This window comes from Siphateles boraxobius, unplaced genomic scaffold, assembly GCF_051911475.1.
Source record: "Siphateles boraxobius isolate OS27281-9 unplaced genomic scaffold, OSU_SipBor_1 20, whole genome shotgun sequence".
NCBI classification, from domain to species: domain Eukaryota; kingdom Metazoa; phylum Chordata; class Actinopteri; order Cypriniformes; family Leuciscidae; genus Siphateles; species Siphateles boraxobius.
In genome coordinates this window covers 19,154,766-19,171,546 of record NW_027508811.1, presented here as the reverse complement: position 1 = coordinate 19,171,546, position 16,781 = coordinate 19,154,766, and the positions used below count along the sequence as shown (strand labels likewise).

Here is a 16,781-nt window from a genome sequence, read left to right as displayed (position 1 = left end):
GTGTTTGTGAAATTTTTTATTTTGCGAGCTTGGTGAGAAATAACATGGGTCTTTAATTAGTCGACGTTTAATAGCGATACGTTTACTGATTAGGCGTAACTTTCTACTACATTATTACGTTCCTATCAATGAACATTTAGTGTTGTTTTTTCATCCTGCCTTTCCATCGCTTCTGTTTGCGCTCAGATGACGTGGCCATGGGTGGCGAAGCGGAGGGTTTTCTTCCTCAACTTTGACTCATCGCTCTCTCCAACGATTGGTCCAAGTTACCCATGTGACCTGTTCCCACCAATCAGCGGTGGACGCGCTGATCACTCACTGTACAGTTTTACGACAAACTCGTATGTGAGCACCTCAAGACAACTACTGTCATAGAACCAGGAAGAAGGAAGGTGGGATAGCCCCCAAAAAAGATACCATTTCAAATCAGTCGCAGAATTTTCCCTAGAAAATCATGGGGCTCTGCAGGTGGACGATTGAAGTGGTTGTCTTGACGACTGTTTTTAGTTCATTGCTGCCAGTTCGAGCAGATGAACACGAACATAAGGTAAGATAAACTGTGGGCCGAGAAGCCCTCTGTGTTCGGTGTGTAAGCTATACTCTCGAGAGACGTTAGATATTGAGCTGGTTGATCTGGCAAAAGTGCCTAACATCAAATGACATAAATAATCCAATAAACTTGATACGATGAATGATTTATTGTCCCGTGTCTATGTTAGAAATGCTAAGCACATCAGAAGCTACGTGGCTAGCTTAGCATCAGCTATCCTATTACATTATGCTGTTCAAACAGCAGGGCTGTGCTCGAAATCCTCGGTTTCGACTCCTCGTATGATGCATAATAAGTATGATGTTAATTTAGGCATAATATGTGTTTCGTGTGTTGCGTGTGTTTCTTTTGTGTATGTATGAGGTTATTCTGAAGGGTCTGCTAACCGTCGTTAGCTAAAACAAATATGTCCGTCTGTACACACACATATCCGGTTTGTCTAGGATTTTATATTACCGATAGACTATAAAACATTTGTTATATTTACATAAAAAGCAGCTTTGGTTGCAAGAATTTTACTGTGACGGGTTGGCAGTCTTTTCCAGGTGTCATTTTGGTGACTGTATATTTTGCAGTTCCTAACTATATGTCATTAAATCATAATATGTCAAATTAACAACCTATTTAAACTGATGAAATCTGTCAGGTACAATGGAAGGCTGCTTAAATTCATCACAATTATTGTAACGGTGTTATCACGTAACTCACATGCCACTAACATAACTCAGAAATATTTAATAACATCTAAATATTATGAGACTAGAATTACATAGGTTAGGACGATATTTATATAAGGCAGCTTACAATTATGCAATTAACAAATTTTTATTGTAGCATATTTACACTTTTTACACTCTTTCAGTGTACAGCATTATAGTATAGTGATAATGTTGATTTGAGACTACTTAAAAGTCAGCATGAAATGACAATTAACTTCACCTATTTTCTAAATGCATATTATTGTGAACAGTTCACATGTGCATGTTTAATTAAAAAAACAAACAAAAAAATATATATACTTTGACCTCTTAATATTTCATCAAAATGTCATAACTGGATCTCCACGTTTTTCTGGTGTCCTGAAGATGCTTACAAAATTCATCAGCATTTCAGACATTGGTAGGTATCACCATCGAATACAATGTGAAAACATCTGTGGTATGACACTGATCAGTTTTGACAAGTTAATTTTGGGTGTTTACATATATTTAAATCTTCACTTTTATTGCAGCCTTTCATAATATTACTGGAATTATTCAGCACCACACATAATCTGTGATGATGAATTATAGCTCATAAAACAGGATATTTTCTCTTATTCCTTCTTTGGTCACAAGAGATCTGGGGGTTTCTGGTGGATAATGTGCTGCTTTTTGTTTGAACCATTGCCAATGGGAATACCTCTGAGCATGCGAGACAGTGTTTAAGGTTTCATGGTTACAACCATGCAGTTGTCTTCGTCCCCTTATTCTCATTTTCATTATCCAGTGTCATGAGTGTTGCTGCAATGCTCTTATATTTGTTCTCTAGATTCAGATAGGATGGTGTAACATTACCTGATTTACTAGTTCACACCCTGTCTTTACTGTGTTTCTTTAGCCACCTAATTCATAGAATTTAAGGGATAGTTCAGTATGAACCACTTTCTTCTGTGGTACGTAAAAGAAGATATTTTGAGATATGTCTTTTCTTTTTTTTTTCTCCAATGGAAGTCAATGGTCACCAAAACGGTTTAGTTACCAACATTCTTGAAAATATCTGTCGTCTTCCCACAAACAAAGAAACAGGTTTGGAACAACATGATGGTTTGTTTGATGACAATTTTTGGTAAACTATTCATTTAAGCATTAATTTTTTTATTCTTCAATCTGCATCAAGATTGTCTCCCCCAACCCCCCCCCCCCTCCCCATAATCAATTAAATTTCTATATTTTATATCTAATATTTTATTATGTCTAATCATATCTCCATTATTGTCATTTGCCTCAAAATAGGGTATTTCATTATGAATTGGTAAAGATACAACAGGATATTAATAATAACCATCGAGAGGCAACAAATAAATCATTGCTTCCAATGGCCTGTGTCTTAAGGCTCTGCATACTTTATTCTGTAAATGTATGTACCAGGGAGCAAGCACATTTTAAGCAAAACATGTTTTGTGCTGTTGCTTCTAGTACATCATATTGTTCACTAAACAAAATGATGTGCATTATATTTTGTTTAATGTAGATTGATTACTTTTAAATAACTTGAAAGTTGTCTATGTAGTTTTCGATTTTAGATAAATTGAGAATATTCTTTTGTTGCTGTTTCAAATAGACATTGTGATTGTCCCACGATTCTGGAAAGACAACTAAACAAAATAAAATGTAATTTACTAGAGGTTCTGATATAATGTTAATTTCTGTTGTATTCTATTTAAAAACTTTTAATTAATTTGAATGAATTTGTGCTTTTTTTTAATCGGTTTGAACGACTCACTCATTAATACTTGTTTCATTACTGGATGAATCAGGGTATTTTATTGGACTGAATTCATTCCAATTAATGAATCTGAATGTTCCATTTACATGTTAAACATGATCGGGTAGACCACAATGTTTACATCATCAGAGTTTTTAACTTTTATCCCAGTACTTCTATGATAATATGAATATTTGTTACACAGAAATAATGATACTGTGTGGTTGAAAGACTGTTTGTGAAGCTGTTTCATGATAACTGCTTTCTCTGGGTCAGCACTGTGATTGTTCTTGTCAAAGGTTTAATAGACATGGTTGAATCGCTGTCTTTTAGAAATAAGATCGATAACTCTAGATTCAATAGAGACCCCAATTGATTTTATTGTTGTGTTTTTATAGCATTGTATAAAATGTGCTTACTCACTTGGAGGATGCATAGATTTTATCTAAAGTCTTTGAACAGAAAATATTTGGACAAATGAATTTTCTCTTTGTGAACTATGTTTATTATTATCTTGTTTTGCCTGAGGGTTTGGCAGCATCATCATTTTTCATCTCAATTCTAAAACCTCTTAACTTCCAGCTGACTTCATCTTGCATTGAATGAATGGAGTAGGCTAGTTTTTATGGGTTTGCTTGAGCCACACACGCATCCTGGGCACCATAGAGAGTGTGTCTTGTGGATTTAGAATGTTGTTTTAATTGATTGAATATGTTAATTTGCAAAATGTTAAAAATCGTGTTTAGGTGCAAAATACAAAAACAACAGAGTCTGAGCCCTTGTAGTCTGAGGATGGAGCCCTCTTGTAGTTCTTTTAATTGGTGACATCCTGGAGAGGAATTAACATCACAAAGAATAGATGCTCATATTTGAAACGGGTAGCTAATGATTGTTCTTGTTCTTCTGCAGTACACTGATAAAGAGGAGGTGGTTCTATGGATGAATACAGTGGGCCCTTATCACAACCGACAGGAGACCTATAAGTACTTCTCCCTACCTTTCTGTGTGGGCACGAAGAAAACTATTAGTCATTATCATGAGACGTTAGGAGAGGCGCTACAGGGGGTTGAATTGGAGTTCAGCGGTCTGGATATCAAGTATACAGGTATGGTCTTGATATCTGTTCAACTGAACAACAGCCGAAATGCATAATTTTCCTGTTATCACTGTAAAGCTACTTTGAAACAATCTGTATTCTATTAAGCGCTATATAAATAAAGGTGACTTGACTATTGTGGCTAGCATGTTAACTTGTTGAAATGAAGCTTATCAAGGGCACAAGCATTAAATAGTATTACATGTAAAGTACTATGAATGTAATATACATTATTTAAATTTGTTGATCATTCATCCACATGTTTGATAGTAAGTAACATTATTGATCTTGTGATGATTGTAAGAATGCAATGTGGATTTTTCTTTTACAGATGAGGTGATGCAGACAACATACTGTGACATTGAACTAGACAAACCTAAAAAAGATGCGTTTGTCTATGCCATCAAGAACCACTACTGGTATCAAATGTACATAGATGACCTTCCCATCTGGGGTGAGTAAACCGGAAGCCAGAGTGATTGGCAAGCCTGCTTTCGAGATTTTATTCATTTTTTTTATTTATATAATTTTAATATAATCAGTTTGTCATCTAATATCTATTTTTTTACTTTATATTTTTTACTTTATGATAGAACAATATTCTTAATAGTTTTTGATAACAATAACACTGTTCAGCTGAGACAGTATACAAATGAGACAGCAATTGTGAAGGCCCAAGGGTACAAAATATGTACAAATAATGTGTCCTGATGATCATTTTAATGGGGTATTTGCTTGTGGGGGACCTTCACTGAAATGCGAGTGAAATCCTACTTTGTTCATTGTGTTTAGATCATTTTTTGAGACAGGGTGACCAACTGCTCTCCAGGGTAGAGTTAACTTTGTACACCTAGTTGATAAATCTTTGGAAAGAAATGAAAGTGTCATGTATGTATCTGGTCATTTTTGGACATCCTGTTCTTTGACCGTTTTTGATTGACAGAAAGCATCTAAAGAGTATTGATTTGTCCATTATGCAACATTTGAGATTGCAGAGAAGGTCATGAAGATGCTTGATGTCATGTTACTCTGGCTGTGACTTTCAAGTTCATGTTCCATTACTAGCCCTATGAGGAGCATCAGGATGACTGAAAGACAGAAAATTGTCTCCAAGATCTGGTATCTGGATATTAGGCTTGGGCGGTATTCAAATTTTGATACCGTCAAACCGTCTCCCTATTTTACCGGGGTATACGGTATTACCGTGACTAATAAAAAATTATGACATAAGGCTCAGACAGCGTCACCAAACTGTTGGCTTGAGCCTACACCGTTCAGAAACTGAATACCAGATCGGGCAAAAAAAAAAAATCAAGGCCAACCCGTGCACGTTGTGTCTGATCCCGGCTGACGGCATTAAATGTAATTATGAGCCGGAGCCCTATTTAGACTCGACTATTTTTAATACGTGAGCCGTTATAATATGGTGGCGCCAAATATTTTTTAACCCAGGTGCTGAGGGGGTGGAAGATATAAATACTATTTATAAATGAGCAAAAATGGGACAATTAATAATATTTTATTATTTTAATTATGACACTTGTATTCATTTTATCCATTAATTTAAATTAAATTTACAAGCAACAAGCAAGAAGTGCATTTGTAAATCCGATGACACGCGTCCATTGATTTTTATTAATACAACTTTTCTGTCAGTGCTGCAAAGATTAAGTTGACTATCGCCATCTCCTAGTGAACGCGCATATATAGAGAGAAATGCAAATAATGGATTACATAATCAGAAGGTATAGGCTAGCCTTTTTCTTTTCGTTGTGTATTGTTTCGTTTAAAGAAATTGACGATTGATATCTCCGTAGTGAACGCGCCTATAGAGAGAAATGCACATCATGGATTAATCAGAGAGTATGCTGCCTATATTTCTTTTCCTTTTGAATTGTTTCGTTTAAAGAAATTGACGAATCGCCATCTCCATAGTGAACGATAGAGAGAAATGCACATCATGGATTAGGCTACATAATCAGAGAGTAGCCTAGCCTATTTCTTTTCGTTTGGAATAGTTTCGTTTAATTTGATGATCGCCATTTCCATATGAACGCGCATAGAGAGAAATGCACATCATGGATTAAATAATCAGCGAGTGGCCTATTTTTTTTCGTTTTGAATTGTTTCGTTTAATGAAATTTCAAGCTTTATTTAGATATCTGTCATGTCTGTGAGACATACACTGCGTTTCGGTTAATTTATGATGAGATTTCAATGCAAGTGACCGCCGCGCGCCAGCGCACGATCATGTCATGATTATGTTGTCTGCTATATTTGATTCTTATTTATTATTGGTTGATAAAAAAAACATTAAAATTAAGATACAATTTATACAAAACGAAATTCACTTTAAAGAAAGGCGTTTTACAAAATGAAATTTAATTAAGTGGTCAATGTCTGACTCCCGATGCATCCCATCTTACTCAGGCTGTTCAGTTTTCATTATCAATGTAAAAAAAAAATAACATTATAATATTTTACCAAATATAAACTAATGCGGTTATTTAATGAACTCAGGGCTAAATGCATCCTCGCAGCAGTGAGTGGGTGGTTGTTTCGGAGATGCGACATTAGGTTAGAGGTGTTTCCATCTCTCGCGGTCACCTTTTTCATTGCAACATTTACAAATTGCCTCGTCAGTATTTACCGCCTCTCCCTTCTCTCTCTCTCTCTCTTTCTCCTCCACACTGTCACTTGATGACAACTACATAAGCATTTTTAGGCATTGAATAAATTATATTATATTATTATTATTAATATATATTATATTATTATAATGACGGTATTGAAACTGATACCGTTGCTATTTTAAGACCCCGCGGTATACGATATTACCTAAATACCGCCCAACCCTACTGGATATGAGCCACTTCCACTAGTTAACAACTGTGTTAGTATCTCCTCTGCTTCCCAGCTTGCACGGCTCCAACCCTGCACTCAATGGGATGCTATGGATGCCCACCCACTGGGTGAGAGTCTCCCATCTTGTTGTTTCTTCCGCTCTGCTGGGCAGCACTGCTTGAGAGTCCTCGAGTTCTGTTGTCTCTTGAGCCTTTGGTCACAGCGTGAATGAAACTGTTTATGATTGAGGCCTATCAAGCCATCGAGGTTGGCAAGACTTTAAATGGTCAACTCTGGTGTAGCTTTTCATGACATTGAGAACTTTGAGATTGCAAATTGCAATCAGTTTTAAGCTCAGTGATTTTACAGGGTTGCTGAAAACCCCTTACCATAGCTCGCCCATCTCCAGCCCATCCAACATCAGGCTGCTAAGTGTCCCCTCCCAGTTAGTCAGGAAAGGGTTATGTCAACAGTGTATGTGCAGACTCAGAGCATGTCCACTCCCAAAAGAGATTTCAGATATAGCCAGCCACCATACTTATAGGTGCTCCAGAATATGGCCTCTTTTTACATGGCTTTTTGCACCCTACACATATTTCTTCACATCCAACAGCTTGTATAAGGGCATCTTCACAGCAGTTGGGAGACTCAAGTCAGCAGTCATCATTGTAGGAACGCTGGTACAGAAATTCCAGAACGTTTTTTAAGATCCATTGTGAGCTGCCAACATAGCTATATATTTTCTGGAAGCTTCCCATTGTTCTAAAAGAAAAGGGAATAATAAACTGTGCCTGAAAGGGAAAACAGATTATTGAATTATTTAAACGCATTGTTTCCCACTAGGGGACATTTTACCAAACCATTATTATTCAACAGAACTAATGAAATTAAATTTAATTGTAAAACCATTTGTTCTGAAAGAGCAGCAGGGTTATTAGATGTTCTAATAGTTGCTCATAAATTATTCAAGGAACTTTGATCATGGGAAGGGAAGAAAAGAGATTAGGCTTTAACTGCCATGTGAGTAAGCTATATGTTTTTGAGAAGTATATGTGATATCTTTATTTTTGCAGATATTTAGAGAAATATTGCTTTGATATGCTTTATAAGAAGTTTGTCTCAATAGCTTAAGTGTTTTTCTTTTTGTTGGTTCTTTACTTGAAATGACAGCATGAAATGCCATTCACTCTGTACTGTGAAGCATTTCACATAAAACAATATTCAAGAGGAAAGGATGTTCAACAGACTTGTCCGTTAGGGTTTGGTTGGATTGTAAAATGTTAGGCTGTGAATATTAGTGGTTATTCCAGTCATTTTAGAGGCAGAGTAAGTCATGTGTTTGATAAAAGTATTGTATTATTTGGATTCAATGTACATGTTTATTTAAACTGATAATATACTCTTGACATAATGTGACGTTTTTGCCTTCATTCTAAACTGAAGATTGTTTTGTGGGATTATTTAAGGTATTGTTGGTGAAGCTGATGAGAATGGAGAGGACTATTATCTCTGGACTTACAAAAAGCTGGAGATCGGATACAATGGGAATAGAATTGTGGATGTTAACCTGACCAGCGAGGGGAAGGTCAAGCTTGTGCCAAACACAAGAATTCCTATGTCATACTCTGTGAGTAAAGCTTTCCTAAAACTCAGAAACCTGCTAATATTAAATAATACTAGGTTAAATAAATGACCTTTGTGTGGAAAATTAATACTAATGCTTATTATGTGAAAGAATAATATGTGAAAAATGTATAATATTACAAACTTATTGCTGATCCTCACAGGTGAAGTGGAAGAAATCGGATGTGAAATTTGAGGATAGATTTGACAAATATCTTGATCCGTCCTTTTTTCAACACCGGGTAAATGGCACATATTGTTTGCTAACTCCTTCCCAGCTAATTTAAAATGTGCTGGGTGATAATGAATTTATGGGATTTTTTTTGTGTGTGGTTTTGCACCTGACAGATTCACTGGTTCTCAATATTCAACTCTTTCATGATGGTGATTTTCCTGGTGGGCCTTGTTTCAATGATCCTGATGAGGACATTAAGGAAAGACTACGCCAGATACAGCAAAGAAGAAGAAATGGATGATATGGTAATCACTTACAGAACATTTTTGTAATTCTTTATTACATGAGCCTTATTAATCCCTTATTAATCACCTTTTAAGTTACGCATTTGTTTTCTCTTGTATCTGCGAGGAATTGGTTTATTCACAACCTCACAATGGCTGATGTTTTAATAGCTTTGATAACAGCTCCAAGTTTAATGCTGTGTTCCTCTCAGGGATGCATTTTATCAAACTCAATGCACATTCTTTTTTATTCAGGATCGTGATCTCGGTGATGAATATGGATGGAAGCAGGTTCATGGTGATGTTTTCAGACCGTCCAGCCACCCGCTGATATTCTCCTCCCTCATTGGCTCTGGGTGTCAGATCTTCTCTGTTTCCCTCATAGTCATCATTTTGGCCATGATTGAGGACTTGTATACAGAGTGAGTTTCACCCATGATTAACAGAGCAATGATAAACTACAAATTATTGTCCAATAATTAAATAAAGGCTACAAGAAAAATTAATTTGTTGTTTAACCATGATATACATTTGGACATTTATGGAAAGGTGGGCTGTAAGGGATATTCACATTTTCTGAAGTGCTCATCAAAGGAATTTCGTGTTTGCCTTTGTAGGAGAGGGTCCATGCTGAGTACAGCCATATTTGTCTATGCTGCCACGTCCCCAGTCAACGGCTACTTTGGTGGAAGCCTTTATGCAAAACAAGGAGGTATGCAAACTAATATTTGCAACATCTGCGATAAGGAAAGGTCCAAATGTCTTTTGAACTATTAGCATTTAAGCTTTTAAGGAAACCTCTTGAAGGTGTTCTAGGTGTCTACAGACTTTTTTGTTGATGTTTCTTGCATAATTTTTGTAGGGAGGAGATGGATAAAGCAGATGTTCATAGGAGCTTTTCTGATCCCTGCCATGGTGTGTGGCACAGCATTCTTCATCAACTTTATTGCAATCTACTACCATGCCTCCAGAGCCATCCCATTCGGCACCATGGTGAGTTAGTCATCTGCCTTATACATTGTGTAGTCTATACATGTCTATCTCAGGCAATAATAAGTCAATCTCAGACTGATTTTACAACTGGGATAAACTGCTGAATAGAAAAGACAGTCAACTGTTTTCACATCGTGTGTGTCATTTTAGTTGCAAGTCTGCTACATATTGCACATGCAATTGCTTAAAGTTGTTTATACCCCTATCATTCTCAAAATTATAGTTCACCCAAAAATGAAAATTGTCAACTCACTTTCATATTGTTCCAAACTCATAAGACTTACCATAAGAATGGTATTCAAAGACATAATGGTGAACAGATTTAATTTAGGCTTTTATTCACATATAAACATTGAGCTTAGAGCGCTCAAATTTAATAACGGAATTTCAACAATACTTGATTGATTGCGTGAGAACAAACCTCATTGGTTCTTGTGAAACCTCGAACATGTCGGTGTGACACGTGAGAATGAACCTTATTGGTTCTTGCGGGTCAAGCCAGCATACTTGAACTTCTGTTTAGTGAGCTAAGATCAATGTTTATATGTGAATAAAAGCCTAAATTAAATCTGTTTATCATATAAAGGCGATCGTACCTCTTCGGAAGACTTGGATTAAACTGCTCTATTCATAAGAGTTTATTTTACGATCTCTTATTGAACATTTTGAACCATCAGAGTTTTGGGTGAATAGAAGGACAATGGAAGGACAGAAATCTCTCAGATTTCATTAAAAATATCTTCATTTGTGTTCTGAAAATGAATGAATGTCTTGAGGGGTTTGGAATGACATGAGAATTAAAATTTTTGGGTTGCCTAACACTTTAAAGCATTAATTGTTTCGGTGCAATATTTGTTTCAAATATTATAAATTATGACTTATTCATATATTATGTAATTTATCTCGTGTTTTTGATCAGGTTGCAGTGTGCTGCATCTGTTTCTTTGTAATTCTACCTCTGAACCTGGTGGGGACCATCCTGGGCAGGAACCTCTCCGGTCAGCCCAACTTTCCTTGTAGGGTCAATGCTGTACCCAGACCCATCCCAGAGAAGAAATGGTAACCTCAATCATGATTCACACATCACAGAGTCTCTCTCACCTGTTTAGTTGTCTTGATATCATCCCATATTCCCCATTCTGTCATTGTTTCTTTTTTGTTTTCTGTGATTTACATGATGTTCAAACATGATCAAATTGATTTGAATGTGCATACTTTATCTGATGTACAGAAAACCTATGTACATTTAAAGTTATAGACTTTTATAAATACATTTGTCTTACTAAATGTTTCTCTGAATTGGCAGGTTTATGGAGCCAGCGGTTATAGTGTGTCTAGGTGGCATTCTTCCATTCGGGTCAATATTCATTGAGATGTAAGTCTGAACACTTCTGGGTACACACACACAGACACAGACTAGGAATATCTGTAAGATTAAAAACTATCTTACGTTTTCTTTCAGGTACTTCATTTTCACATCTTTCTGGGCCTACAAGATTTACTATGTGTATGGATTTATGATGCTGGTGTTGGTGATCCTGTGCATAGTTACAGTCTGTGTTACCATTGTCTGTACCTACTTCCTTCTCAATGCAGAAGACTATAGATGGTAAGGAGCATTACATGCAATACTGTCTTTATAATCTTGTTTTGCTTATGTGTTTTAATTTGTTTCCACCCTTCGTTTTCCATCCTCCCAAGTGTACTTGGGAACAGACTGCTGAAGCGTTTAAATTTGTAGTGATGTAAATGCATCATAACCAGATGACATCATGAGACTGAATGACAGTACTTCTTTTAAGATTAATTCAATTTTCCTTTCTTTTTTGCAGGCAGTGGACCAGCTTCCTCTCTGCAGCCTCAACAGCAGTTTATGTTTACATGTACTCCTTCTACTACTATTTCTTTAAAACAAAGTGAGTTTTAGTTTCTTTTCCTTAAATGTCATTGTATGAATGCTCTGAATTTAAATGTATGTCATTTACTCACGCTCAGTCACTTGATTTCCTTTCTTTTATGAAATATAAAAAGATATTTGCAGAATTTCCAAGCTGCTATTTTCTATGAACAATATCTATAAAGCGACAAGCTCCTTAACTTGCAATACAATAAAAATGCTAGTAACCACATACTAAATCTGTGTGTGAGGAACATAATGAAATTTAAGTAGGCTATCACTTTGAGCATTTGAGTTACTTGTGTGCAATAGGTATGCACTGAAATTTCTGCCGAAAAGTGTTCTCCCACCCCTCAGTGTTCAGCGCTCAGGTTTCACTTTCTCTCTCTAGCCGTTATATAGTGGAGCGTTCGCATTGGCCGTGAGCACCTGAGCAGAACACATGTGCATAGAGAGGAATATTGAGCAGTGAGTCACACTGCGCAATATTCCTCTCTATGCACATGTGTTCTGCTCAGGTGCTCACGGCCAATGCGAACGCTCCACTCATGTACCGCTTATGGTCATTGGAAAAGCAAAGTCCGCTCAAATAATGCGCTGACATGAAATTCCTATGTAGTCCTACTATACTTGTTTCTGTTTGCAATAGCCCTACTATGCTGTAACATGGTGTGGTAGTCGTGCTGGGCAACGCTGGTAAAATGACGCTATCCTCTCGTTCACGCTCACATGCTCTGATAATAATAGCTTTGTAGGACTATACATTGTTTAGATAATTGGTCTACTAAATCTGATTCTGTTGCATAGAAATAATTAAGAATAATATATTGATATTTAATATTATTTTAATATTATATTTTCTGTCCAATTTTAGTGTGGTTATTTTATTGGCTTGCATTTTTTAAATTTGGTATCATTAAAATGATTGAATTTCATTTAAAAAGTCTAATATTAATACAATTATGCAAATAAAAGCAAATTTAAAATAATAAATAATTTTTTTAAAGCATTTTCAGTTTTCGGCCAAGTGCATCCAGAATTTTCTGTTTCGGCACAGAATATTCATTTTGGTGCATCCCTAAATTGCAAGTACATTGTTTGAAAAATAGAAATTGTTTCTCATTTTCATTTACTGTATTTATTACCGCATTTTCCGAAAAATAAGTAGCACTTGAGTAGAAGTCACACAGGGGCAAAATTGTGCTGAGAAAAAAACCCCCACAAGTCGTGCTTGAATTTAATAGCATTATTTAGGTTGCAGCATGTTTCATATGATAAAACTTATAGTCCAGAAAATATGGTAATTGTCTGTGTGTAGATCTAAATCTGTGGATCTGATACCAATGATTAGCATGTACTAATTTTATCTGCAGGATGTATGGCTTATTTCAGACGTCATTCTATTTTGGCTACATGGCTGTGTTCAGTACTGCTCTGGGAATCATGTGTGGTGAGTGCAAGAAAACAACTGAATCACTTCTCTAGTACAGTGATTCTCCTCGTTAATAATAAGTGTTGCTATATGGGTAGGGGAGCGACATATTCTTATGATAACAATGCATCATCTCTTTGTTTTTAGGAGCGGTAGGTTACATGGGAACAAGTGCCTTTGTGAGGAAGATCTACACAAATGTAAAAATCGACTAAAAACTCTGCAGCGACGCTGCGGATCAGCCGACACTTCCTCCCGATCGACGCGGGCACAAAGTCTCCATTTATTTTGCAAGAAGAGATTGTGGTATCTTGTACAAAATCTAGTTTTCCATTTTCTCAATGAATTAAAAGTTGCGGCATGATGATGCGTACACAAGGGTAAAATGAGAGGTGTAATAAACAGGACTTTTTATTTTTTATTTTATCTTTTTTGTTTGTTTTTCCCTTCAGAGGCAATGCAGGCAGTAAATGCAGATAAAGGGGAAAGAAAGTACACCACAAAGTTGCTCCTATTTCTTATAACTTTATCCCACCCCCCAAAACCATTGAACAGATCTTTATTGATGGAATAGTCTAGCTCTCTTCAGTGAAGAGGCCAAAGTGTATTGAGAGCCTTTGTTCTATTATATAAGAATATCAGAGAGTGGGGTTTACGTCCATCCTCTTGCTTGTCTGTTTTGTATTAGTCATACAATGCCTTCATTGTAGTAGTGTTTTACATGCTTATGAATCACACCAAAAGCATAACGTGGTTTGAAATTCCAAAATTATTAAAAATAAAAAATCTTTTTTCTTTCATAAATAGAAAAAACCAATATGATGTGAAGCAGACAGGTTTTAGCTCTACCTTTTCAGGGCACCTGTTGTAGCTCAGATCCACAGACCCGCGCGGGACAGCTTAGCACATCAGATACAGTTCGCTATCCACAAGCAGATTCTAGTGAGACTGGTGATCTGAAATGATGGTTTGGTGGCAGATTGTTTTAATGGGATGTGTGATGTGATATGATATTTCTTTTTCCAGTTCAGTTTTATGTTGTTTGGGTTTGAATGAAGTCTGCTCGTAAAGATAATATATGGAGGGGGGTGGCCATGTATATAACCTTAATAATGTAACTCTAGATGTAGATCCCAAATGTATTTTGGTTGTACAGATTTATTAAAGGGTGTCTTTTCTTTCTTTTATGGACAGTCAGATTAGGTTTTTTCTTACTTTTTTGAAGGTTGGGGTGGGCTTCGTGGCACAGTTACATCTTGCCTGATATTGCATGGATTTTTCACCAAATCAAATGATCAGATTCTATTTGTTTTTGTTGATCAAAATTACATTTTAGGTGACCCTCATCAATACCCTTTATTTGCATCTTGTAGAACGGTCTCAAAAATAAGTGCTTCATTGACTTTGTGCTGCTCATAGAGGAGATAGTCATCAGCTTTTTTATTATTTTTTTATTTAAAGAGTTGAAAGGCTATTCATTGTCTTGGACAGCTGACTCGTGCTTATTTTTGTATCCATGATCTGAACCGAAATTGTGATTTGTCAGACACAATTTAGGCACACATGATAAATCTCTGCAGACATACTGTACAAAGTGAAGTTATTGTACACTTTCTTAGATGTTTTCATGGTTACTAAGTGCAGACACACTTAGAGCTGTTGTTCTTATTTTTCTTGTTCCATTGTGTAAATACAGTATGTAACAAAAAAAAGTTTGAGAAGTGGCAAAGCCTTTTTCTAAAAAATCATTCCTCCCAGTTTAAAATCTTTATTTCTGGTTCTTCATGTCATGTTCCATGTGAAGTCTAAAGAGACATTTTAAACAATATTAACTTGCTGTAAAAAAAGAGAAGGAAAAAAAGAAATAAACATTGTTTTGAGGTTATGTAGGCATGGTTTATATATGAAGGAAAAGTTGTCTTAATTAAAATTTTCTCCCCAAGGACAGCTGAGTACTTGAAGGAAGCTACAAGAATTACACAGTCAGTATGTAATGATTGCACTTTTCAGTAGAATAAAAAAATGGTGTGACGGCAGCTTCATCTGCTTCAACATATTGTGTTTCTAAAACCCTCAAAGTATTGCTGTAGTTAACTGCAGTGAATGGCCCTTAAATCCGGTCTCCCTGTCTTTGAACAATAATATAAAGCAGGATTTCTCAACCTTTTTAGTAACAAATGCATCATTTTAAACTTTTGCACTTACAAATGACAATTATTTGTTGCAACAAAAATTATGACCTCCAGTGGTTAAGATTTTAATATCTCCTATTCTACCATTCCCAAGGATCATTGTTTTGCTGAAATACTTAAGGTACACTATGTAGCTTTTTTTTGTTCAAAATTAACAAATGATTTAACATAAATTAAAATAATTAAATACATCAATCCTTCTTCCAAAACGTGCTTTTTGTCTTACCCTGATTCACTATTTCTATTATAAGTATTTATATTTTAGACCTGATGGGATGGTTTTTGTGGAAAATATATACACGTCACTTTGTCATGTCTGTAAATGGAGAAAAGTTGCTTTGGCTATTTGAAGTGGGAGAGGAAAAAAAAGCAGCAAAACAGAGGAGAGTGCTGACAAAAAGAGAACATGACAGCTCATAATAAAATGAAAATCAACACTGCTTTGGCTTTTCAGAGATGACATGATTTGAAATGTAAAAGTGTTTTGTAAAAGCATGGAGATGGTGTTTTTGCTACTCAACATGCAAGTAAGGTATTTTATTTATCACAGCATAAAGATGCATTTGAAGTGCTGCACAGGGTGTAAAATCTCGGTGCTCTTTGGTTGCTTGGGATAGTAATGCTCAAAATCAAAGTAATAATCCAAGGCACTCGAATTGTGTATACAAAAAAGTAAAAAGCCTTTATTGAATCATGGCTTCTATCATTAAAATTGGTGACAGCTACACCTACGCGTTGCGGCTATTGCCTTCGTCAGGGTGTGTGTAACAAACAAAGTCACAAGTGCATTTTAAATAGCAGTTCATTAATCTAAATAGTAAACACCTGGTCACACACTACGCAAGGTAACCAACAGGGAGCAGAATTCAACAAATGAAATAGTATATTGCATAATATCAAGCCAAATCAAACTCAAAAAAAAAAAAAAATATATATATATATATATATACACATACAAACACATACATATACACACACACATACATACATATATACACATACATACACATACATACATATACACATAAAAAAAAAAAATTATATATATATACATATATACACATACAAACACATATATATATATACACATACATACATACATATATGCACATACATACACAAACATACATACATACATACATACATATACACACATAAAATAAAATAAAAAATAAGAAAAATAATAGTAAATAAATAGAAAAAAAAATTTAATTGAAATATTTTCAGCA

At 35.6% G+C, this 16,781-nt stretch overlaps 1 protein-coding gene across 1 annotated transcript; it reads left to right on the top strand.

Moving 5' to 3' along the window:
* The first annotated feature begins 186 nt into the window (after positions 1-186).
* tm9sf3 (transmembrane 9 superfamily member 3) lies at positions 187-15,396 on the top strand. The gene is made up of 15 exons (XM_077237271.1): positions 187-547; positions 3,926-4,121; positions 4,444-4,566; positions 8,423-8,583; positions 8,744-8,821; positions 8,928-9,059; positions 9,294-9,460; positions 9,656-9,750; positions 9,901-10,031; positions 10,951-11,090; positions 11,338-11,406; positions 11,494-11,640; positions 11,864-11,947; positions 13,302-13,378; positions 13,508-15,396. The coding sequence occupies exons 1-15, from the start codon at positions 455-457 to the stop codon at positions 13,573-13,575; spliced, it is 1,761 nt and encodes a 586-aa protein (XP_077093386.1). The 5' UTR covers positions 187-454; the 3' UTR covers positions 13,576-15,396.
* Positions 15,397-16,781: the final 1,385 nt, after the last annotated feature.